At 41.6% G+C, this 26,580-nt stretch overlaps 1 protein-coding gene across 1 annotated transcript in view; it reads right to left on the reverse strand.

Moving 5' to 3' along the window:
* Positions 1-483: 483 nt before the first annotated feature.
* Positions 484-26,580, reverse strand: part of RPA1 (replication protein A1) — a 33,234-nt gene continuing 7,137 nt past the window's right edge. The window contains exons 6-17 of the mRNA XM_067565980.1: positions 25,575-25,655; positions 24,242-24,374; positions 23,259-23,361; positions 21,931-21,999; positions 21,591-21,783; positions 20,337-20,476; positions 12,138-12,286; positions 8,601-8,733; positions 7,359-7,535; positions 5,566-5,673; positions 1,916-2,002; positions 484-1,555 (exon numbers count right to left, since the gene is read on the reverse strand). Coding sequence (XP_067422081.1) covers positions 1,445-1,555; positions 1,916-2,002; positions 5,566-5,673; positions 7,359-7,535; positions 8,601-8,733; positions 12,138-12,286; positions 20,337-20,476; positions 21,591-21,783; positions 21,931-21,999; positions 23,259-23,361; positions 24,242-24,374; positions 25,575-25,655 — 1,484 coding nt within the window. The 3' untranslated portion in view covers positions 484-1,444. The remainder of the gene's footprint in view (positions 1,556-1,915; positions 2,003-5,565; positions 5,674-7,358; positions 7,536-8,600; positions 8,734-12,137; positions 12,287-20,336; positions 20,477-21,590; positions 21,784-21,930; positions 22,000-23,258; positions 23,362-24,241; positions 24,375-25,574; positions 25,656-26,580) is intronic.

Below are 26,580 nucleotides of genomic sequence, written 5' to 3' on the forward strand. Positions count from 1 at the left end.
ACAGTTGTATAACAAAATTCAGTTCTGCTACCATAAACTGACCACAATACTGCCTGGATGTTTGGAGCTATGCAGCAAACGCCAAGCTGTGAGCTGCAGCTAGGGAACACATAATTAATGTGATTAGGAGCACACACAGCAAGCATGCTCTGCTGACTGTAAAGTCCAGTAGCATAATTACCTGTTTTCTGCACCAGCTCACTGTCTGTACAAATCTCAAAGCCTAGTTAGCTTTAGACTGCTGTGTAAACATCAATATAACTCCCAAAAGTGCCAAATCACCAGCATTTGCTGGTGCAGAAACGGTAAAAAAATCATTGCATTTCCATGTTGCCAACATCAGGCAGAGAAATCTCCATTACTCAGTCTAACCTTAGAGTTTGTAATAAGGTAATGTCTCCCCAAGTGAACACTTATGAAAGCTAATTAATTGTTTTCCAGTAATGAGATCTTCAGTGTTCAAAGAAAGCAGAATTCACAACACAGGACAAAGCTCTGTTGTTTATTGGTTTTGTTTACTGAAACACAGCTTTAACAAAGTGCCCCTCAATAGAAAAACTTGTTTCTGATTAACATTGTTACTAACAAAACCAAAGAAATTCAACACCAACAAGAAATATGTATAAGGTAGGAAATATGTGCAATCAGCCAAAACCCACAATATTAATTGAAGTGAAAACTAAAGCAATGCTTTGTAGTTGCTTAGATTTCCCTGGGGGATAGAGAGTCAATGCTTATCAGTCTCTCTCAGAAGAGACAATTTTGATTAATATCAGACCCATTTGACTCAGTCTGATAAACCCTGAAGGAATGATATTCTTCAGATATGAGATATGTCTTTGATTAATAATTCTACCATATTGCTATTCCAAGCATTAACAACTGCCTGGCACCTGTGGAAAGAGAAAACCTTTGAATTCTGAGGAAGGAGGACTGACTCATGCTAATAAGTCCTTTTTCCTTAGTCCACATCAGAAAGCCACATGACAGTCTCTCCTTCCTTCCCTCCCACCCTCTTCAGAAAAAGTCAGAGTGCCAAGGTGTCACCAGTCTCTTCAAATAAAAAAAACTCTAGGTAATTTAGCTTTAAATCTCTAAAAAGAGCAAAGTTATTTTAGCAAAGGCAATGAAATCTTAACACAGGTTGCAGGCCTGCATGAGTGACTAGTATCAGTTTGTCTAGAGATTGCTTTTTAGCTCTGCTATAGTTTAATTGACCAAGATAGTCTACAATACCAAGGCCACCTGAGTGCACTCTTTTATCTACCACTGGGTATCTGTACACAGGATTCCACGAAATCATGTACCCACTATAAAGGGCTACCATGCACTGTGTAACTAATGCCAAATTGTCACACGGGAGTGGGAAGAAATCAATTTAACTTCAGCTCTTTAGTTATTCTCTGCAGAAGTTCTAGCTTCAGCTCAATCATCGTCATCCTTCTCATCCTAGTTGTACTGCATTTTTCCTGATGTTCATGATCAGCCTCTTGCTGTATTCTTTGTGATTCACAGGCTTCACATCCAACGCTGTAGCCTTAATACGAGATTCATCCTTTGAGAGAGAAAAGTGGTATATAAGAGAGGGAGAGCTGGGGCTCAGTGCTCCAGACACATGAGTTCTAATCTCCCTTTGCTAAGTTTACTCAGCATTGTGAAGTTCTGGCTTCCAGAGCTAATAGTTCCAGTGAAAACAAAATGAAAAGCTAGATTTTGCTGAGTAAGAGAAGCAATAATCACAGAATGACACTGATCCTTCTCTCATTCCATGCTATTTTAGTTAGGATGGACACCATTCACCTTTCAAAGCTGCTTCCCCCCCACACACACAGCATGAAAGAAGGAAGCTTCCTGTCAATCTAGGATAAATATAGCAAAGCTATATGCCTGCTATCCTTCTGGTGGGGGTACTTACATTGTAAGTCTCCAGCTTGACTCTGATCCTGAACTCATATGAGCTGAAGTTGGCATTTTGGAAGACTTCCTCAAATGCCTGCTCATTCTGTGAGGAGGACAAAGACAGACGTGAGACGATGACACTCCAAGCATCCAGCTGCACCTTAAAGTCTCAGAATAGCTCAGTCATTGTAAAGTTTGAGGGGATTTGTTAAAATATAGACCAGCTGGGTCAATGGATGTGTGTGGGCATAGTAAAATCTAGGCGTTTGGAGGACTGGTCTTCCGACCAATTGTTTAGTCTCCACAGTCATTGTTTAAATTAAATTTTGTAAAAGATGAAGTTTCTAGTCCATGTTGAAGACGCTTGGCCATCTGAAACAATGCACAGTTGTCTTGAGTTCGCAGAGAACTAAATTGAGATATTACCATCAACTGTGAAGTCTCCTCATGCTTCTTAACTGGGATTAATGCTGATCCTTAATTACAGTCACTTACATGCCATGATGGTTAGCCATTTCACTGCCAACCGTCTTATCAGACTTATTCAGCTTCCGTGCTTATCTAGTGAAGCTGCATGTATCCCGGCCATCCTGACACTCCATTTGAAAGGATACCATATAAGAAAAAGGATGAATGATCTGATTTTTTTTTCCCATAACCATACAAAGACTGTTCAAGTTGCACGGAAAAGCAACCAAAGGGCAGAAAAAGTTAAGTTTACACATGCAATGGTAACTATCCATGTGTCTATTATAACACAGACTTTGCTTACATGATCACATACCATTTCTCAAGTACAGTACACTATCAAACAAGCTGTGGGGGCAGGATTTGGTTTTTTTTAAACAAAGTTTTACATTTTAAAAACTGTTCAGACATTCCCTGAGTGATACAGGCAAATAAATCTGTAATTATGTCTCTATTATACAATTGGGCTATAGTGGGACAGTCCAAAGTCAAGGAGCAGATAACTGTCAGACCCAAGAGTTGAACCCAGCTCTTATGATTCACAAGCCAAAGTCAAGTCTGTTGCCCCCAAGTGCTGCTCTAGCAAGTTACTCACTGTGTGTCTTACTTTTTCTGTGAGAAATACTATTTTGTACCTTCATAGTGGTTTCATCTGTCAATCTCAAAAGGCATGACAAAGGTAGGTGAGCAGGAGCAACACAGTTCTACACACATCCATTCTTAAGTGATTTTTTTCAGAGTGTCACCAGGATTAGTGACCAAGACACCATAAGAACATAAGAACAGTTATGCTGGGTCAGACTAATGTGTAGCCCAGTATTCTGTCTTCTGACAGCGGCCAATACCCAGATCTCATTACACTAGGGACTTGGGTCTATTTCCAGTTCTGTCACAAACTTATTGTTATCTTGGACAGGTGGGGAATGTTGCTCTTACAGAAGCACCATCCTTTTACCAGTGCCCCACATTTCCCTGAAAACTTTGGCAATAGGCCCGGGGCAGCTCTGAGCAAGGGAGATGAAAGAGTTTACTTACACTTACACATGCATCATGGCCTTTGCCACACACAATCTCTGATCCAATGCCCATTGAAGTCAACGAAAGAATTCCCCTTCAGAGAGCACTGGATCAGGCCTTTAGTGAAAAAATTCAGGAAAAGTGTACTGTGAATACACAGAACACTGTTTTTAAAGGCTCATAAAACTGTCAAATCAAAACCAATTTTGTCTGAAACACTCAACTGCACCTCTTCTCCACAAGGGCTCACTCCATACTATTTCAACTTTCTATCCTGAGCCATTTCCCTTATAGAGCTCTTAAAAAACAAAAGAAGTTTTTGTTTGTTTGTTCTGTTTTTCGTAATTCAGAAAGTATTTTCCCCCCAACCCTCCTCTGACTCAGAACTGACTGAACTATTTTTGTTCAGAATCAGGCAGACACTAACCATGTCTGAAAGATAAAAGTTTCAGTAAGTTAGGCATGCAAAATGAAAATTTATACAAAACGTGACTATGGTCATGACCAGCTTCACACCTCAATGGTGGACAGCTGAGCCACATACCACTATCCTTCCAAAATAAAGTCAGGTTACGTTATATAGCTGACGGGGGAAAAAATATGTTGCCCTTCTGTGCAGCAGCGTTCCTCTAAGACTTCGGATCCAGTAACAGCTATTACACTTCAGTTTAATAAGCCAAGTATTTCTGAATGACCTGCTTCATCTCTGATATGAGCTTTGACACTAAATGACCATTTTCAAGAGAAAAAGCTAGAAAAAAGGTTTTTTTGGGGTTTTTTTTGGTTTTGGTTTTTGAGAAGGGAATGAAATTCTGGTAGAGGAGAGGCATATATACATAAAGAGAAGAAAAGAGTCATTTTTATTAAAGTTTAAGTGGTTTATTATTAATTTTAAAACTATTCTAATCTGGTGAGACAAAGGTCTAAAACATCTCTGTAAACACTATTTAAAAAGCCATAATTTTTGTCAGGCCTACAAAACTGAATTCCACTAAGCAGAACCAGTAAAATTAGCCTCAGAAGTGAGCTGATAAGAGATTATGCTAGTGTGACCAAGAAAGCAGGAAGCCGTGCTTCTGTCTCAGTTATTGTCAAGAGAATTATTTGTGAAGTGTTCTGGATTTTTTGTTTTGTTTTAAACAAGCACATTAGAAATATACATTGAAATATACACGTTAGAAATATACATTCTAGACTGAGAAATGCTGATAAGATTTTTCAAACCATTCTGAATACCTGATTCAATACAGTGAAATAAAAACAGACTATTCCTTTCATTGCACTCCATGTGTGTCACTGGATGGTTAGCATTTTAAGGGGAAGTTGGGCCCCAACCGCACCTGTGACTAGTCAACTGCCTCCCAGCAGAGGCTATGAGGCCAGGATCAGGTGACAGCTTCAAGATTATCTGGTTCTCACAAAAACCAGCAAGTCAGCTGCTGGGGAGAGCTGCAGAGAGTAGTAGGCACCTACAAGAGTTCTTGGGTCAGGGGAAAGAACCTGGTTTATGTATGGTTCTCAGGCAGATGGCCTGAAGAATGTAATCCTGCAGAGAGACAACTAAGAAGAAGGGAGCAGGGTCTGTGGAGCATATGCCTGTATTAATAGACACACTCCTTGAGAAGACCTTGATCAGAGGCAATGGACATGACTGATGTGTTAAGCTTGGGTTATTTTGAAGAAATAAAGCTATAGTCCTGAAGAGAAAGGGACTGAAATCTTGAGGCTGGAGAGTGTTTTTTGGCATACACGCCAGTGAGCGAGTCCACCTGCTTACTTCTGTGGCTAAAATCAAATTCCATCTCTCACATACTCATCTCAATAGACAAAGTTGATCTTGCAATAAGAGCCACATGAGTGGAACCCTAAGCCCCTGCAAATCCCCACTACCTTCAAAGGTGTTGTGTGCGCATGGGGGGGGTCTGTCCACACAGAACTCACTATACACCCATCAAGTGCCCTTTAGAATTAGTGAATTACCACAGAAGTCTTTCTAACTTTAGGATCAGAAGGGACAAGAGACCTTTCTGAGGGCAGAGCCACTATGCTACAGCTACCACTGGTGGTTTCCAATATCTCAATTTACAAAACACATGGAAAAAGAATCTTGTATAATCTAGATAGTTACTTTATTTAAAAACAAAAACAAAAAAACCCCACAGAACTAGCTGGTTGACTCACCTTTTCTTTCAGTTCTCCAAGGAAAGCAGCATTTTGCCCAAGAATGACCTCTGCTGATTCCTGAAAACAAGTCACCCATTGATTCTCCTGACAGTCTGCAATGTTCACCTAAAAAGAGTACACAGCCATTTAATCCAACTGCCTCCCAATCAAAAAAACTCAAGAACAAAGTTTTATTTTACAGCTGGAGAGTTTTAAACTTTGAGTGTGACTACTGCAGCCCCAAATCCCATGGCTTTTGTAACTATGTGTGTTGCATTTCATCACCCAATGAATAATCTTTTTCATATCTGCAGAAACTCTCTAGCAACATGCTTCAATCTTAGCTTGTGTTAAATTGCACACAGTCACAGGGAGAGGCCAACAAGCTGGCAATTTAAACATACGGGGAAATAAGGTACACAATGGCTGTATGCTGCCATCACCCTGAAGTACTAGTGTAAGTGACAGCAGAACACAGACCATTATCTTCAGTGCAACACAGCAATGAGTGAAGTTAGCTGAAAGCAGCAGTACATGTTTTTTCATGCCAGTGAACAGGAGCAGCAGCTGCATGCAGATTGATAACAGTCACACTACACTCAGGCAGGAAGGTCTGCTGTGCAGAAGCCTTGTATACATATCTCATTTGGAAACCAGGACTGGATGCACAGACTATGACAAACTTCAAAGATTTTGTTTGTTGTGTCAGATGCATAGTGCTTTCAACAGAACAGTAGGTGTCTTCACTAACTCAGATGCCAATACACTTTTAGGAAGGGACATGGCTGGAGCTTTACCTGAGCCTGCAATCTCTATCACCCAATCAATCAGTTTAAGAAATCAATTTGTGTCCTAATTTAACTTGAACGTCTTCATCTAGGCCTTTCAGCAAAGAACAGCTGCAAGATCACACTACTTTGAGACTCACACAATACCCAGGAACAATGTCGTACAAATTAAAGACCAAACAAAATCCTTAAGTGAATACTCTGGCTTCTGTGATGATTGAGTGTAAAAAACAGGAGACTAAAGTGGTGTGAAACTCATGAGCATACCTCCCACATCCCCCTACACTCCACAGAAGAAATACTAATCTATAGGGTAGTGTACACATTTTTAGATTTTCTAATGAGATGAGAATTTCCATTTGGAAGCACTGTTTCATTTAGTCTTTGTGTTACTCAAAGTGGAACTGCAGCGAGAGATCTCCTCCCAAGCAGACCCCTGAGCACAGCACTTCTAAAGGCAGGCACAACCCACTATTTTTCAAGCATTTTATAAATGTAAAGGCTGAACAGAATCTCAATGTGAGCGGTGCAAGCAGGTGTCACGGTAACAATTCTCAGACACACTATCCTAAAACAGGCTCCATTAATGCATGAGACACAGAACATTACCTACAGAAGGATAAACTAAGTATAGGTATCAGCTGTAAAAGTGCAATTGCTGCTCTCCATAAATGCCATTTGACATTAGTTTATCTTCAGAAGTGAAGAGGTGTGAGCCATCTATGTTTTGCACTGCATGCCACATTTGAAAACCACAATCAACTGGGTTAGCCAGAAACTTTTTGGAATAAAGAAAATTTTTTCATTGAAGCACAAGGAAACAAACTGCTAATCAGCTCAATTAAATATTCCTTACCTGCTTGGTTACAGCATACAAACTGTTTAATGTCATTTATCCACAGGAACCGTACATTGAACCACACTGCTCTGCTGCCCCATTTTTTTAGACAAAGGAGTATAATTATGTTTGTACTAGGCACATGGTCAAAGAGCAACAGTATTTCACCTAATCCTTTTACTTACCGCAAGGATCATGCGATACTTGAAGTTGGGGAACTCACGATCGCATTTCTCACAGCGATACAGTCCATTTTGTTGGTCTATCACTTTCTTATTGCAGTCCTGAGAGGGACATGCCTGATACATGCAGTTATCTTTGCGAAGGAATACCACTGTGCCCACACAGCTAAAATAATCTGCCTGAGAGAATGAGAGCAACATTAGCCATAAAACACTGGGATTGTTTTCTGAATCTGAGTTCTAAACTAATTGGAAAACATGAAAGGCCATAGGTGGATTTTTATGACTAACAGACCTCACATTTATGGGTCACTGCAACTTGCAACTCAAATCTGTGGTCACTACTGTTCTTTGGCTCCATTAAGTTAAATGCAGCCCCATAATCTTCACTGAACCATGTTCACAATCACTAGTTAATTCGAATAAGCACTTTTGCTGTCCCATCATCTCTAGTCAAGACTGGAGATTCATGTTCTGTTGTTCATTCGCAACAACAAAATTTTGAACTTCCCCCCTTTCACTTCTGAGAGTGAAGTTACAAAAGGCAGAGAATCTATACAATAGAGTGCCCTGCAGACTAACCCTGGATAAAACCAAAGCCTGCAGAACAAAAGAACTGCCATGCCAATGATTCATCAAGTCCAGTCTGTTTGACAGTGGCCAACACCAGAAGCTTCAGAGGAAGGCACAAAAAACTTCATAACAGACAATTATGGAATAGCCTATCTAGAAAGTCTCTTCCTAACCCTTAGATACTGGCTGGTTATGCCATGAAGCTTAGCATTTAAATTTAAATTTAAAGAGGTAGTGTAAACAAGTGGACAGAGCACTAGACCAGGACTCAAACATGGGTTCTAACCCCACTCTTCCAACTCTTCTATTGATCTGCAGGGTGACCTTGGGGAAGTCACTTCACCTCTCTATGCTTGTTTTCCTTCCACATTTAGTCTTGTTTATTTAGTTGAAAGCTTTTTGGGTCATGGAATGTGTCTCTCTTTTTCTGTTCAGGACCCACTCTGCTGGGGATTCTAGGTGCTATTATAGTATGAAAAATAAATAAAAATGATCCCATGAACTTCAGGATTAACCTTGATTAACCTTTGGACAAACTCAGTCAGAGCAAAAGTTCTAACAGACTCCACAGGTATCCCTCAATAACTGGAAACTTCGAACACTACACCTGGGTAAAACCTAGCTTATTTTCTATGCATCATACCCAATTCGCATTTAATAGCCCTATTTTACCTTATCTCCTTGCCCCAAATTTTCAGATTTGGCCTCATACAAAGTTTTCCAGTTGGTATTTCCCCCAGGTGTTGGTCCACCTCTCATATCAGAGATTGAGGTACATTCCAAATGCTGCCCTTCAGAGTCAAACCTGAAAGCACAGAGATTCTTCCAGTTTTGGAACACAAACCAGCCCCACTTATCCAAAAGCTTTTATTTAGTTGCATATACTTAATTTAGATGAGATTTTATCAGTGATTTGCACAGGAAACAATTACAGTAGCATGTGTATATTACACTAAAATAGCATTTCAGGATAAGTTAGTACTGTTTTAATTAGCATAGTATTTTATAATCTCAAAGATGGACAAATTCTGCTTTACATGTCCATAGCTTTGATGCCAGCTAGTGGCCAAACTAGGAACTGCATGCATTTTAGAAGCAGCCAGATAATATTTGCATAATTAGAATTAAATTACGAAGTGCCATTATCTTTCCTGCTGCTCTGAAAGAAAAGCAAACAGAGTTTAATAGATCATATTTCCTGACTTAAAATAAGCAAATACATCTGTCAGTGAAGCTGGTGCTACAATCCCTTTTCAAGTGATTTTGCAATTTCAACGAGGCAAAGTGGCAAACCTATTTCAGCAGAAAGCTCATTTCAATTGCTTCAACCTCCTAGAGACCACTATCCACAAAAGAGTAGACTCTTGCATCAACATGACCATGACCAGTAATTGAATTATAGCATATCTGATTTGGGTAGCAGAAGCTCTCAAAAACCCTACTAGTTTTATATCCATCACAAAGAAACAGTAGAAGTCCCCACTATAAGTAAAACTGTGCAAGATTTTGATTCTAATAACATTTTCAGTCACTCTGAGGCAGAAGTTTCTCATGCTCAGTCTTTGCCCAAAAGGGATTTTTTTCTGGAAATTTTGAGCAATAAACAGTTCAACTATTTTTCAGGAGCGCGACCACCACTTTACCCGCTGTACTACAAATTCTTGCAACATTTTTGGGCACAGCTTTACAGCCCAAATGATTAGGGAGTGAAAGTTGAAACCTGTCAAGAAGACAGACCTCACTGAGAAGTCCCTTTGAGTGTTTTGGTGAAAACTGGTTTGCATTTGACCAAATTATAATTGCTGACAACTGCACTTGGCATACAATTATCTTGCTGAGCATATGAAGTATGGAGGATGCAGCACCTACATGTGCCTGGCTAACTTAGTTGCGTATTGAAAACTGAACAGAAATCATGCAAGGCTGAGGTAATGGCTTCTTAGGAAGCATTGCCTCAACCTATGTACACTTTGAATGGGGTTGAAGGGAAGCCCCATAAGGAGGAAACAGAGGTCTTGGGGAGAGGAGACTTGAAAGCCTGGGAACCACTGAAATGGAACCAAAGTTTTTTTCCCCCAAGGTAACTGGTATCAATTTAAAAGGTTCCCAAGTCCTTACTCCAGACCCTTTCCAAAGGCACATCTTCTCCAAACTTCCCTCAAATATTAAAGTAAGCCTAAAAGCAGGCAGATGGTGCAAAGTGGGAGAATCAGAGGTTGAAGTATAACCATCTGTCCCTCCCCTCAAGGTCAGAAGAGGCTTGGAGCAGGGTGGTGAAAGCTCATCACTTCACACTCCAGCAACTTCAGTTAGGTGACAAGTGACACTGATAGACTTGAAAGGTAGCTATCCCAGGTATCCTCTGATGGACGGAAGGACATCATGATCTTGAACAAACAAAAATCTATAACTCTCAAAAAGAGAGAATGATACTATTTAGGATTCTGACATGCCAGAACCAAGAAACCCAACAGTTGAAGTAATTATTGGTGTCTCTCTCTCACATCACTGAAGAATTGAAAGGCATTGTTATTTTAATGCAGTGTTTGTTTAGCTTTCCGTAGGGAGGAAAGGGTCTCCAGTTCACCTGGGAGGGAGGCCATGTGCTCTCATCTGCACTGTAAGGTTTTATGATTCTCAGTACAATGCAATGCAGGCATCGCACTAAATCATCACAGGTAGTTTTACACTAACATGGCCAAGTAATTTTAAGAAATCTAAGTTATTGTGCATAGGCAACCACCAATGAAATATTAATTCCAGTGAAGTTTGAGAAAAAGCCCAACTATCAGGAAGGTCTAGTAGATCATGTCATGGGCTAACTTGCTCCACATTCTTTTTAAGCAGTTGAAGTACAATGTGAAATACACTATTCCCTTCCATAAAGCTATGATGCTCAACACTGGTTGTTTATTTAAAGGTAGCAATTCCATTGAATTATAGTTTGGAGTGTTTTCTCTGCAACTTAATTCCAAATACCTGGGTGGGATAAAGCTTCTCATCACCACCTTTCAGGATGCATGCCTCTGCTCTGTCTTGTATCTTAGATCTCACTTCTTATCCTCTCCTCTCCCCTCTTATCTTCAGTCATGCTTGTTTTCACACTTTTTTCCATGGTATGCCCTCCATCAGGCTCCCTCCCCTTTCAAATGTCTCCTCAAACCTCACTTATTTTGCAGAGCTCAAAAACATTAGCCTACACTTACATTAAAACAAACAAAACATGTATCTTAAGATAGAAACCTCTTCCACATTTCCCAATTCATTTGATGCTCATTGTCTACTGAAAGTGTAAGCTCCTTGAAGGAAGGGCTACTTTTGTATTTGGCAAGGACTGAGCACGCTGACAAGCACTTCGTAAAAAACAGCATCTAATGAAAATCACAGTAGTATCTAAACCCCACAACCATTAATAATTTTAACCTCAACAGCCCTGTGAGGTATGGAAATACTATCCTCATTTTACAGGTGAGAAATGGAAGCACAGGTCAGATGAAGTGATCTGTGATTAAGGTCATACAGTGAGTCTATGACTGAGGCAAGCACTGAATTAGGACCTCAGTGCCTGTCCTGTGCCTTATCCACTAGACCATTCTTCCTACACTTCTAGTTCCCTATTAACAGGGCTTGTAATCTAGCAGCACTAGTGGGCACCTCTGGAATTACATTACTTTGCTGACAAAGATGTGATGTTCTTTTATTATACCATAAAAGGCATCTCAAGGAAAAGGAGACTGTAATACAACAATAAAATCTTTCAAGAATCAAAACTATTCCTCCCACCCACGCTAGCTGAATCCACATAAGATCCTGCAGAGTAAATAAAGCTTGTGGAAGAAAAACACTGTCTCAGGTAAAACCAACAAAAGCAGAATTGTTAAAAGTCTGATTTCATGCTGCCTTCCAAAGTTCTGGGTCAGCATGCACCATTTCCACTCTAATTGCTTCTACTCCAATTCTTCATGGTTTGTCACAGGATTATAGGTTTGTCAGTTTAAGAATTTTTAAACCAACCTCTCAGAGGCCATAACGCCTCCAAGAGAAATAGAAACTGTTCTACCTAGAACCCAAACCCTCTGCTCCCCTTCTTAATGCTCTGTAGACTGCTCACAGATAGATTAGAGGGCTAAAACAATGACTAGAAACCACAACAAGTTAAAGTCAAGTACTATGCAGTCCCTTCTATTCAACACAAATACACAGTCTTACCATCCTCGGAGCTTAAACGCCTCTGGACTATCTGGGTTCACCACGACTGTGCTCGAGGCCAGGACAGAGAGACTCCGGCCACCAAAATCGGACACTCTGGCTCCTTTGATTGCTACCACAGGTTGTCTAGAACCATCAAATCTTTCAGCCTGTGAAAACACATAAAATAGTAATGGCCCAATGTGGCAGCTTACCTCGATTCTTAATTCATAGATCATGACTAAAAACAGGCCAAAGCTAGACCAAGTTGTTTGGCTAAATCTAAGAGGTACAGTATCAAAACTAGATTGTTAAGCCTTTGAAAAGAGGCTATTAATCATTGATTAAATGGTTTTTGTATCCTCAGTGGCCAATCTCAGAGGACGCAGGAAGTCCCCAAACCCTATTTAATTGTGTGTATTTAACTGGAGAAAACTGATTTGGAAAGGGAGTGTAGCTGCCCTCGATCAGAAGGGACTTAACCTGAAAGTGATCGCTCTCTAGACAGTGACATGCTGACAGGAGGACTTGAGTGGTCCAGTGCTTTCAGGAGGTGCAAGCTACTTGATTTTCTTTTGTCCTCTAACTCATAGTTTTTCAACCTGTGGTGCGCGTTCCCCCAGGGGTACGCGAGACACAGGCAGGGGGTATCCGGGGAAAAACAAAGTGAAGGAGAGGTGGGGGGGCAGTTGCCAACTTCTGGAAAAGCCAGGTGGCAGCTCCCCGCTTCCCGCCCAGTCCCAGCTGGGAGGTGAGCAGTAGCTGCTAGCTTCTGGGGGAGGCGGGCAGCAGCTCCCCACTTCCCGCTGGGTCCCAGCTCCCAGGTGGGAGCCCAGTGGCAGCCTCCTGCATCTTGTGAGCTGGGCTCGCAGAGGGGTAGCAGCCACCTGCGCCCCAGCTCCAAGCCAAAGGACAGCCTCCAGGGCCCTAGCTTGAAGATGGGCAGCAGCCACCTGCCCACATCCCCGGGTCCCAGCCGGCATGGAAGCCTCCTCTTCCCCAGCTTGGATTGGGTGGCAGTTGCCCGCCTCCTGGGCTGGCAGCCAGGTGGCAGCCCCTCTCCCTGTCTCACAGCCCAGTGCCCAGAAAACTTCACTAGCTGAGCAGTGAAATTGACAACTACGACAGCCCCAGATTTTACCAGTTACCCTCTTTTCCTGTCTCTCTCTCACCCTTTCCTCCTCTCAAATCTATGCAAAAATTCAGTGTGGTGCTTTATATTTTCCAGCATTGGCATGCCACTCAAAGCCTCCTAGCTTTGGCCAACATCACCTCTAGCCCAGGTATATACTTGAGTTGTGCACCCTTGATGTAAAGGTGGTAACGCTGCCCACACTAGATCTGACATCTGTCATATCACAGCCTTTTATATTCAGCCCTTCTTCCAACATATGGCTCACATTAGTCTGTAAATATAAAATCCCATGGAATATTGAGTGTTGGGGTACTTATTAAAATTTTCAGACGTTGGGGGTAACTTGTTACTTAAAAGGTTGAGAAACACTGCTCTAACTAAACTGAGAATGCCTTACCTAGTTTAGCTTATGAGAATCATAAATCTAGAGAAAGGAAAAAGGCTTTTGCTTAATGTAATTCCATTTTCTGTTTAACTGAAACAAGATGTATTAAGATTGCTGTTATCTGGGCCCTTTCAGAGAGACATCCCCAAAGAGAAGAGAACCCCATAACCTCTAAAGGGAGGTGCTGAAGGGTAAGAAGTTTCTGGAACCCATAGCCCTCAGGCAAGGGACCACTCATAGCAAGCTGTGTTGCCATCATGCTGTGGTGGGGTGGAGAAACTGAAAGATTAAGACTACAGTTGGCAATGGTGTTGGTCACACCCGCCACACTCAAAGAGATCATGAAATATTCTTACACATAACCACCCCCTCAATAATAGTAAAAAAAAAAATCAGATTTTTTTATTTAAATCAAATACAGGTTTATTCTTAAAAATAAAACCTATTTAAAACAGACACCCTATGTTACAATCAAGTAAAATCATGTAAGTTAAATATAAAAAATAAGCAGTCATGATTACCACTTCAACAAACTCTGGTTCCTGGTGTTTAGCCAGTGACTTCCCCCAGTTCAATTGTTTGACTTTCTTTAAAACTTGGTGGCAAACAAGGCTTTTGACAGCAGCAACCTCTTTTTCAGGAGCAGAGGGAATATGTTCTTCATATCAGTTTGTTCAGTTAGTTTAGTTCAATTACTAGTTCATTAAAAGTTAAGAAACCAGTTGCGAGCTGAAAAAGCAGGATAATATTTTTTCTTCAAATCTGTGAATAAAAACTAAGCGCCAGAGGATGAAATCCACTAATTCCAAAATCTTGAAGGTCATGGTGACCAGAAACAATCACTTCAGTTCACTAGCTACAGTGAATGCTTAACACAATCAATATAAACAGCCAGGGGAAGGAACACAAGTTAGAATAGGAAAAGAACAGGTTAAAGACTTTAAATAATTTAGAATCAACAAGGCCTGACAAAAAACTCATTCGAGGGTACTTAAACTAGCTGAAGCCATCTCAGAACCTTTAATGATTATCTTAAAGAACTCAGAGGATGGGTGAGGTCCTAGAGGACTGGACAAGAACAAATATAATACCTATCTTTAAAAAGGGGAACAAAGAGGACCAGGGAATATAGGCCAGTCAGCCTAACTTCAATACTTGGAAACACTGAAACAAAATTAAACAATCTGTAAGCCCCTGAAGCAGTGATTCTCTACCCGTGGGCTGCTTGTGGCCCAATCAGCACACAGCTGAGGTCCATGTGACATCTTCAGGGCCATACCGATAGTATATATATTGTGTGGATGTGGTCCACATAACACAGAGAGCTGCATATGTGGCCGACAAAGGTAAATAGGTCGAGAACCACTGTCCTGGAAGATAATTGTCGATGCCTTGTGGTTGAGGGTGATCTCTTTCACAGGTTGTGTTTTATGTGGGTCATTTGACTGAAAAGTCCTATCCTTGAGCTGCAGACTCGTTGGCAGATGGTGTTGGAAGGTGGAGTGGACTGTGATTGCTACATGACAGTTGTTGGTCCTTTCTTTTCTGGCATTTTTTTTTAAACCAAGGTGAGGAAATTTTCCTCAAAAGTGGTCATTCCTTCTCTGACAAGTCTTCACAAGTTTGCCCTGTCTTGGGTGACTATCTCCCAGTGTGTGATGTTGAGGTCACATCTTTTCATGTTTGTCTTGAGAGTATCTTTAAAGCGTTTCTTTTAGCTTTCCCGTTTCCCTTCTCCTTTGGTGAGTTGGGCATACAACAGTTGTTTTAATAGGCGTGCATCAGACATATGCACACAGTGCCCACTCCACCTTAGCTGGCGCTGAATAATCAGGGCCTCAAACATTAAAGATGTTGGCCTCCGTGAGCACACTAATGTTAGTGTGGCAATCTTCCCACTTTATGTTGAAAATCTTCCGGAGAAAGTGCTGGTGCTAGCATTCCAAGTTTTGCAAATGTTTTCTGTAGGTCACCCATGTCTCTCAGCCATAGAGGAGAGTTGGAATTACCAGCGCTTTGTAAGCTAAGTCTACTGCAGTGGTTCCCAATCTTTTTGGCTCAAGGGCCACAAATACCTTTTTTACAACTCTGAAGGGCCACCAGTCTATCAACTCATAAAAAATGTATTGATGTATACACCATTAAAGACTACAGATTACTTTAAATATATAATGAACATTTTGATGCTACTGTGCTCATTTTTACATTCACTATTTTACACCTACAAATTATTCACAGTATGTTATACACTCACAGACAAAGCACTAGCGTAGATGAGTGACTGTCACAACACACTGAAGCATGGCCTGAACATGGCCAGACAGCTAAGTCATGGTGGGTGGCCCGCTAAGTGCAGACCAAACTGGAAGGTACTGATTTTTAGAGTTCTGCCCCTCCAAGTATGGTGGATCCTGCTGCTCTGCCAGCAGCCTCTCCCTTCCTCCCCTCTCAGCCAGGGGGACAGGAGTTCAGTAAGGATGCTGCCTCCTCGCTGACCTCTCGTCTCCCTAGCTGCAGCAGGGAAACCACACGCATCCTGTAACCCTGTGCACGCCATCTGGGTCCCTAGGCAGTGGCTCCCTTCTGCAGCCAGGGGGACGGGAGATCAGTGCTCCCCTCCCTCTGGCTCCAGCAGGGACCCCAGCGCCTATAGACACAGGCGAAGTGCTTTGCCATGCTCCCTGCTACGGTCAGGTGGAGGGGAGCGCTGATCTCCCATCCCCTTGGCTGCAGCAAGGAGCCTGCACCGGTCTTGTAGCCGCGCGGCAACGCGCGCTGTCTGGGTCCTTAGACAGTGGTCCCCTTCTGTAGTCAGTGTGAGGGGAGTGGCAGGCCACTTTGAAAGAGCCTGCGGCCACGGGTTGGGAACTACTGGTCTAGTGTATGTTCTAATATCATGCTTTTTGAACACCTGGTGAGACAGTCTGCCAAAGTCAAGGCTGGCACAGCAGATTCTGTGCTGAACTTCGATATCTATATTTTCCCTCTGTGAGAGAAGGCTACCAAGGTAGGCAAAATGTTCTACAGTTTCCAGTTCCTCTGTCAACGTAGATCTTCCTTGTTTGGTCTGATGATTGATCAGGAGCAGGCTAGTGGAGGACTTTTGTTTTGTCGATCTTCAGAGTTAGCCCAAGGCTTCTGTAAGTTTCAGAGAAGTAATTAAGGGCGGTTTGTAAATCCTCCAAAGAGTATCATCTGCGTACTGGAGTTTGGTTATTATTGACAATGTTACTTTAGTTCAGGCACCAAGACAAGAGAGGTTGAAAAGGCCGCCATTGGTCCTATATTGGATGCCAATGCCCAGCGGCAGATGATCTTGGATTAATGTTTTCATAGCTGCTAGGAAAATGGAGAAGAGGGTATGAGTACACAATCTTGCTTTATGCCAGTTTGGATGACAAAGGGCATAGAGATAGCACCACTTCACAGGATGGAGCAGTCATCTGGTCCTGGAGGAGTCTTACAGTGGTGATAAATTTACTTGGGCAACCAAACTTTGATGTGATTTTCCACAGAGCCATATACAGCTCCTGATGTTGCTCTTAACATTTTTCCTGGATCTGCCTAGCTGAGAAAATTATATCAGTGGTGCCTTGTGATGGGCTGAAGCCACACTGAGACTCTAGGAGTTCTTCCTCTGAGAGAGGAAGCAGACAATTCAGTAATATTCTAGCAAGAATCTTCCCAGCGACGGAGAGAAGGGCAACGTCTTGGCTGTTACCCCAGTTGGCCCTATCACCTTTTCTAAAATGGTGATGTTAGCATTGCGTAAGTCAGTGGGGATTTCTTCAGCGTGCCAGATTTTAAGACACAGCTAGTGGAGCTTGTTTGTCAATGTTTCTCCTCCCACTTTCAGTACTTCAGCTGGTATGCCACCAGGACCTGATGCTTTATTGTTCTTCATTTGCTCAATTGCATTACACACCTCCACAAGTTGTTGGTGGACTGGCAAGAGTTTCTCAGACTGGGTGCTGAGAAATCGATGGTATCATTGATCACAGTTGATTATTTAGAAGCTTTTGGTAGTGTTCCTTCCAGCACTCTTTGATAGATTCATTGTCTTTAAGAAGGGTACTACCATCTTCAGATATCAGCAGTGTAAGGCTACATGAGTTTGGTCCAAACAAGGTCTTTGTCTCACAGAAAAAAGCTCTGCATATCATAGCTGTCAGCAAATACTTGAATTTATTTTGCTTTGTCCTCCCACCATGTGTTTTTAAATTTCTCAGATCCTCCGTTGAGCCTCATCTTTGATCTGATGGAAAAAGCTCTGCTTCTGGCTAAACAATGGGTTGTTTTGCCAGTCGCAGAAAGCTTTTCTTTTCTGGTCCGAGAGGGCTGTGATCTCGACGATATTATTGTCAAACCAGTCCTCATGGTGGTGAGTAGCAAGGCCAATAGATTCCTCACAAGCTGCATAGATAATCTGTTTTAGGGCTTCCCAGTCTTCTTCGACACTTGTGTTGTCATTTCCAGAGATTTTTCCACTGAGATGTACTTGGAAATTATTTTGGTGCTCTGAGGATTTAAGTCATTGGATGTTGTATTTCCGTTTAAGTGATTTGGATTGCTTTCTATGTTTTAGTGCAATCATGATGGACATGGCTGCCTTAACCAGATGATGGTAATTCCAGCAATCATGGGGTCTTCTCATGACACTGGTAATTTGGATGTCTCTTAGGCTATGTCTTCACTGACGGCGGCAAATTCGCTGCCATCAGATTGACTTATCTGGATCGACTGAGTGGTCACTGAAGACCCGCTCAGTCGATCCAGAAATTGACGTATTAAGACCACCTTCTCAAGTGGCACCTTGCAGTGAAAATGGCGTGCAGAACAGAAGTCGACCGGAATTACGCAAGTTTTTGCAAAGTTTGCGTAACTCTGATCAACTGCCGCCAAATCTCCGAGGTAAGTGAAGACAAGCCCTTTTCTCCTATGTTCTTACAATGACCTAGTCCAAAGGGTGCCACTGTTTTGAGAGGGGATGTTGCCAAGTTTTTGCTTGTTGCATTGTCTGAAGACTGTATTTGTAATCATAAGGCCGTGCTCTGCACATTTGCTGATTAGTAAGATGCCATTAGAATTGGTCTTATGCACTCCTTCCTTCCCAATGGTACCTCTCATAGAATATTACGGCTGGAGGGGGTCTCAGGAGGCCATCTGGTCCAAACCCTGGCTCAAAGCAGGACCAACCCCAACTAAATCATCCCAGCCAGGGCTTTGTCAAGCCAGACCTTAAAAATCTCTAAGGATGGAGATTCCACCATCTCCCTAGGTAACCCAGTTCAGTGCTTCACCACTCTCCTAATGAAAAAGTTTTTCTTAACATCCAACCTAGACCTTCCCCACTGCAACTTGAGGCTGCTGCTCCTTGTTCTGTCATCTGCCACCACTGAGAACAGCCTAGCTCCATCCTCCCTGAAACTCCCCTTCAAGTAGCTGAAGGGCATTATCAAATCCCCCCTTATACTTCTCTTCTGCAGACTAAACAAGCCTAGTTCCCTCAGCCTCTGCTCATAAACCATCTGCCCCAGTCACCTAATCATTTTTGTTGCCCTCCGCTGGACTCTCTCCAATTTGTCCACATCCTTTCTGTAGGAGGGGCCCAAAACTGGACACAATACTCTAAATGTGGCCTCAACCAATGCCAAGTAGAGGGGAATAATCACTTCCCTCAATCTGCTGGCAATGCTCCTACTAATGCAGCCAAAAAGGCCTTAGCCTTCTTGGCAATAAGGGGCACAAATCATGCCAACTCAATCTAGTTACCATCTTTGACAGAATTACTAGCCTAGTGGATAGGGAGGAAGGCGTAGATGTGATCTTGATTTTAGTAAGGTTTTTGACAGTCCCACATGACATTTTCATAAGCAAACTAGGGAAATGTGGTCTATATGAAATCAATAAAAAGTGGGCACCTAATAGGTTGGAAGACCATAGTCAAAGAGTAGTTATCAATGGTTTGCTGTCAAATTGAGAAGACGTACTTAGTGGGAGCCTGTAGAAATCTGTCCTGAGTATGTACTATTGAATATTTTCATTAGTGACTTGGATAATAGAGTGGAGAGTATGCTTATAAATTTAAAATATGCTTATAAAAATTGATGTCCCTTCTAGCTCTACATTTATAGGATTCTATAATTCTTCCTTGTCTAGTAAAAAATACATCGTTCACTATTTCTAATATAATAAAAAATATAAAAATAAGAACCTGAATAAACGTAAATTAAGCTATAGAATTGCATATCGATAAAGTGCATCTTCCTGGTTAGCAAAAAGAAGCACAAAATTTGGTATAGAGGCTATATTTAGTTACAAATCAACATGTTATAACTGTTACCAACCAATCAATCAGAATCAACCCTTCTTTAGGAAAATAACTAAAAAGTACAAATGCAAAATATGACTAAAACTGGCAATTTAAATCAAGATTTCCTGCTTGCTGATTTAAATCATTATTAAAATTGATGATTTAAAAAAAACAAAAAATCAATCCACCCTGCCAACCCCAATATTCAGCAGTGCAAACCAACTGTAGTACAAGACCAGGATTAAAGACTGACTGCTTATGCTTATACTCAAGGAATCCAGACAGATCACACAAGTCACCCTGATCTTCCCCTGCCTCAAGTGATGTACCATACCCGTTCTTAGCTTTCAGATATACAGAAAGAGGAATGGGTAACAGGGCACTTACCTCATCTCCCCACAGAGTAGCTGTCACCATCTTCCCAGATGTATCCATCAAATACACATTCCTTTTGGACACCTCCCTATTGCTAGATTTCACTGTAATTTTAGTGATATCTTCGTAGTTTTTACAGACTCCAATTATGTCTGAAAAGTAGGCATAATTCAGTTAGAATTATTTGAAGGTCATGGCTGGGGAAGATGAGCAAAGACTGCAAGGGAAGAACTCACACATAGGTAGCATCAGATTACATCTTGTGAGATTCTAAAACTCCATTAAAATTTTACAAAGACTAAAACCTGAGCACCCTGGTGTATTAAAGTAGAAAGGCTGTTAGTGAAAGAAAAATCCATTATATCTTTGCAATACTATTTTGTTGATGAATTTAGCATTCATGAAAGTAATGGACTCATCACACCAGGTAGATTAAGATTCTGCACAATATTCTCCCATACCAAAGGGCCTTAATTCTCACCTTGCAGCACCACTTGCTGTACCAGTATGAGGCTCTCTTGAGCAAGGGATTATAAAGTGGCTATTATGCAGACAAGCATCTGTTAGGAACTATGATGAGGACACCAAAGCCATTTTCATTTGGCACCCCAAGCATGTTTGGATACTTTAGAAGTGATAAATTCATGCAATATGTGCTCTAATCTCTATATTGCTTTGAACTCTGACATCCATCTCTAAAACTCCAATCTGAACACCTCTGAATCAACGTATTTCTGATGAGCCAATACAGCTGAGAACTACCACCCAAGCCCCAGATCTTTCCAGCATGCTCTACCCACTGAGTTAGTTTCAGAGTTCCTAGTGAAACAAAGCAAGACAGTCCTATGATTTGGATTCAGATGCAAGAAGTCATGCCAAATTCACTGCAGAGATGATCTGATAGAAAAGAGAAGCCAAATTAAGGAAGAGCTGCATACATTCAGAATGAGGGGAAACTGTTCTTTGCATCTTCCCTGGGAAGCTGGTTACTGGAAGACATCAGATCTGTGGCCCCACTCATCCTCTAGTTTATATTGCAAGCTGACAGATAAATCAGTGTGCACAGTTAGTACAAAGAACTAAAACTCCCTAACAGCAATACTAGTAAAAGTAACTACATGTGGCATTTCTAGGGGCACCCACCATTGCAGTAACTGAGTATCAATGTCTAACAGAGAACTTATCAGTCACATATCACTTCAGGTTTCTTCATCTGCTCCCCCAGTATTTGGTATAAGACGATTGATTTTAAGCCTTACAGCTCACCGACAATTGAGTCTTTGGATGTGTTCTCCAAGTCAGAGATGGGCACAAACTCGAACTGAACCGAAGGAAGATGCTGACCATCATCACAGGGTATAACTGAAGTCTCATTATTGAATGTAATCTCGTAGTCATTTTTCACAGCTGTGTACTGCTTGTTAGCTGTCTTCAGATGGCCTTTACTGAAGTAATACACCTACAAGAAAAGAAGTGATGAAACATAGGATACGCATGCAATGAAATGCTGCAAATGGCTTACATTCACCATTAAACAACCCTCTGTACTCTGTGAACACCTGTCTTTAGCTCATATCTGGCTATAAGATAAACAATGATACTGTACCTTGTTCAATTCAATGAGTGGAAAGAACTTGTCCACTTGATCATTGAAAGCAGTAGCTCTAATCTCACCCTGCAGGAAAATGCAAGAGCCAGTTAGAACTAAAATTCAGCATGCAAAAATCTTTCCAAAATAAAGTGGTACCATTTCTACAGATGTGGAATGCTCTGTCAGGCAAGATCCAGGCACACAAGAAACAAACACCATTCTCCATACATATTTAGTTATAACTAGGACGATAAATCCTTTGCTTGACCATCTGACCTATCTCCATGTCTTAACCCATATAAGAAACTCCAGAATGAGATGCAGTGGTGAGTGTAGTATGCCATCATATTGTAGTAAAGAAATGTAGCTCTGAACAGATATGCCCGAACCTTACATTAATCGTGTCATTTTACACAATAGGCAATACCTTGTTTTAGATATAATATTTAGCTCCACAAATTAGGGGATGACATCACACCTGATCAGTACAGCAATGTGTGTTGTGACAAGCCCTTCCTTAAGTGACAATTAATGGCAGAGCTAGAATTCCACTAGTTAAGATATTTATGCAATAGAAATATCAAAAATTAAAATAAAAACTGTCAATCAAAATGCTGAAAGCACACAGAAGTGAAATAAATGGCTGATGAAGATGTGTTGAATTATGAAACACACATTTGGTACTAAAAATAATCTCATACAAACAAACAAGTTGCTATGCAACAGAATAATTTAATCAGGAGATTTGGGTGATAAACCTCAAGAGCAGAGTTAGATTGACCAGACTCCACTCCTCAAAACAAACCAGAAATGGAATTTCTGTTTTACATTTTATACATTCTAATTTCCCAATTAAAATGAGAGTTTCTACTGGGAGATGCTGCTCATTTAAATTCCATGTCTTATTCCTTATATTACCAATGTTAAGTCCAAGCAACAGCAATGGGATTCATCTGCCAAGGGGAGCGCCACAAACCAGAAGTATTGTATGTCCTTGTAGAGACCAGATTCTGATGCCACCACCATTTTTGGCCACATACCGCATTTTAGATGGGGTTAACAAAAGAGGCAAATAACTTTATTTAGGGTCTCATTTTAGATAGCTGTAAAGACTCTGAATGAATGAATGTGGGACCATAAAATACATTAACACCTCAAAGAATGCCATTCTCTGTAACAAATCTGCCACCATTTCCTTTGTTCTTCCTTCTCACATTTACATGAAGAGAGGAACTTTGTTTCTCAAGAACTCATCTGCTCCTATCTATGTACTTCCATGGCTCCCATCATGGTAGTATGTGCTTTGTGTTGGGATCAAAACCACAACGAAGCACAGCACTTACACTTTCATCAACCAGCTCTATAGAGAACAGCTTTCCTTCACCACGGGAGTTGCTCCATGTGCGAACCTGGCCTTTTTGGGTAACACGAGCACAAATGGTCCACCTGGAAAAAAAGAGAGTAAGAATTAGTACTCCAATGTCCTTTTTTAGAATGGACTGGAGTCTTATAAATTTTACAGACTTTCAGTTCTTAAGACATTAATTTAAAACCTAGGATTCTCCATGGTATCTCAATGATTCTCCATGTCTGTGTAAAGGGTATACTGTCTGCACCATTAAAAGAGAAACTATATAGAAGCAACAAAATTTAAGAAAACGAAGTCAGTTGCAAGGTGTATGGCATGAAAGCACCAAACAATTCTCCTACTTTAGAAGTAACCCTCTAATCCTTCACTCTTCTCTATGGAGCACTCCCAGTACAGCAATATGCCTTTACTGAAATGCCATATGTTAGAACCTTGCAGGAGTCTAATTTTAGGGCTCAAACAGTTGATAAAATATGGAGTAAAGCACACCAGTTCGTATAATTTAACTATTGATGTTCCCAAAATATTTTTAAGAGCATGTGGATGTAACAGAATGTCATTTCTCCTGCAGCCAGGGTGAACAAGTTTATGGCGGAGCAGATCAACAGGCTACCAAAAGGAAACCTATGGTGGAACACACCAATTGATTTTCACGCAATGTACAATAGTAACAGGCCACAGTCACCAGATCCCACAGACTCTGTTACCAACTTTACAAGGTGGTCCAGAGCCTAATCTCCGATTGTCAGAGTTGCAAACATATGGGGTAATGAAAAAAATACCTCAACACAGCTGGTACTAAAGGTAACGGACACTGTGTCCAAACAGAAATTAAAGAATGTTTTAAGAGACTTAAAAGACTGATGTTTCTGAGACAGCAGAAATTTACTCTGAGCATTGTTCCTTCATGCCTGCAATAGTTTTTGAACCTGGCTGGTAGAGATGCTGTAAACTCACTTGGATTGGTATGGGTTCAGACTGGTAATTGGTACCACTTTAGACTGTGATCCACCAGGTGTGCTCAAGAGGCTGGCACCACTTGTTTTACCAAACTGCTTTGAGGGGCCATGGTACTTAGTAGTAGCGAGACCTAGAAAAAACACACAAGTTCAGCTATATAGAACTCGGACAAAATACTGAGAATGATCTTGCACTTTTGTTTTCTATTTATAGACAAAGATTAAAGTTAGTTAAATTCAAGTTGCAGTTGCCAAGATGGGCACCACTCTATTCATCTGCAAAAGAAGTTCTCTCATTAGGCTACAGAAAGTCGACGCACATAAGCAAGTAGAAGAAAGGGCATGTAGACATTTATAAGACTCCAGTCACCATTGTATATAGTGCGACAAAGCTCTTTCGCTACGTCAGTGCGTCCAGCACTTCCTTCAAGCAGTAGGTCAGGGAACTGTTTCACCCTTTAGTGTTCTTCCACCCTCTAGTGGTGGGGGAGAATAATACAGCCTCTCTAAGATGGCCGCTCCGTGCTGCCTCCAGATCCCATCTCTGGTTCTCATAGGCCCTTGCCTCTTCGCTGGGACTCTTGCCCCGCCCAGTGAATGGCCAGTAGGTGATGTGGGGGGCCCAGTCCCACCCTCGACACCAGGCCCCAACCCAGGGACCCTAGGAGTAGCAGCTTCGTGCTCTGGCTTCAGAAAAGCTGCTAGCTTCCCTGGGTTACTCGACGGACAATTTATGTGCCAATTTAAAGCCTTTGCCAAGAACTAATATTTATAGAGGCAGTTTCAATGTAACCTTATTCCTTTAACATCTAACCATTCTGTTTCAATGGCTCAGCACTGACATTCCCTTTCAGTCAGTTTGGAATCATAATTAGTTGTCTACAGGGCACCATGTAGTTTCATCTAAACCAAAAGCCGTCAAACATATGCCACTTTCCAAATGAGGTCCAGACTTTTTACTAAGTGTATTTTAAAATGGACTCTTCATTCTTCTCTCACAGAAGAGTATGAATATTTTAAAGGCAGTAGTTCTTTTTCACTGCAGAAACAGATTCCAAAGATTCTAGGAGAGCATTCTCTCAGTGACAGTAAGTGAATGAAAAGTCATTTACTGTTTGTCTGTTGCTATGCTTTTCATTTTCTGGATTAGAACAACTTCTTGCCCTCTCTTTTCTAGGCACTTTGAAGTGATGCCTGGAAGCTGTCCCCATTCGCTGCTGTTATAAGGTTCTCTAGCTGGTTTACTTTCCAGCCCTAAACAAATTCAGACTCATGATTCAATTCAATATTGCCAACTAATATTTAAACATCCTGAATGAGAAGGGTCTTACCTACTGCTGAATTCCCATTCTGTTGCTGTGGTTTGCTCTGTGTTGGGCTGACTGCTGGAGCTAAGGAACGTTGCGCTTGTCCTGTTAATCAGAGGGGAAAGACGACTTAGTGCACTGGACTGGAGATCAAAGTAATTAAACATGGCTTAGGGTGCCTTTTTGAAATATAATCTTGTTTTCACCAGAGACCCATGGCACAGAACACCCTCTAACATTTAAAAATGTTACAAGACTATAGCAAGCTACCCTCAGGCTATGTCTACACTATGGGCACTACAGCAGCACAGCTATGGCGCTGTAGTGCAAATGCTTCTTACAGCAATGGAAGGGTTTTTTCCCCCCACCACTGTAGGAACTCCAAAACACCAAGCTATGGTAGCTAGGTCAAGCATTCTTGCACCAATGTAGCTGCACCCACGTTGGGGGTTACATCACCATAGCTGATCTAACTTTTAAGTGTAGACCAAGTCTGAGAACTGCCATAGTATATACAGATCTCAACAAGACCTTTCACAAGCACCTGCTTTCTGGAAATCCAAGTAATTAAAACTCCCTTTAGGATGCATCACAGGGGCTGGCCTTCTGAGAGGTCAGGCACCCAGCCTTGCTGAGACGGGCTCCACTGAGGAGAATGAGCCAACCCAGATCCACCTATAGATGGTTAATTGGATAAATAGCTGGGCATTAGTTAATTAGTTAAGGAACACCTGGGCTTTGGCTTTGAGGGCTCAAACAGGAGCCCAGAACAGAGAGGACATTCCTCAGGGTAGCTCGATAGGAAAGCTACTCACAATGGTGTGTTCATGAAGAACACAAGCTCCCAGGGAGAGGAGCCAGCCCTAGAAGACAAAGAGAAAATTCCAGAGAAAGACTCGAGGCAGAAAGGCATGGGAGATTCCCTTGCTAACTCAGGGTGAGACTGCACAGCTCCAGGCAGAGGAGAAGCGCTGGGTCTTACAGCAAAAGGTGGCTTGTTTACATAGCATGTCTGGTGGTTCATTAAAAT

The sequence above is a fragment of the Emydura macquarii genome, unplaced genomic scaffold (assembly GCF_026122565.2).
Source record: "Emydura macquarii macquarii isolate MOO-44397 ecotype Brisbane River unplaced genomic scaffold, CSIRO-AGI_Emac_v2 contig_2699, whole genome shotgun sequence".
NCBI lineage: Eukaryota > Metazoa > Chordata > Testudines > Chelidae > Emydura > Emydura macquarii.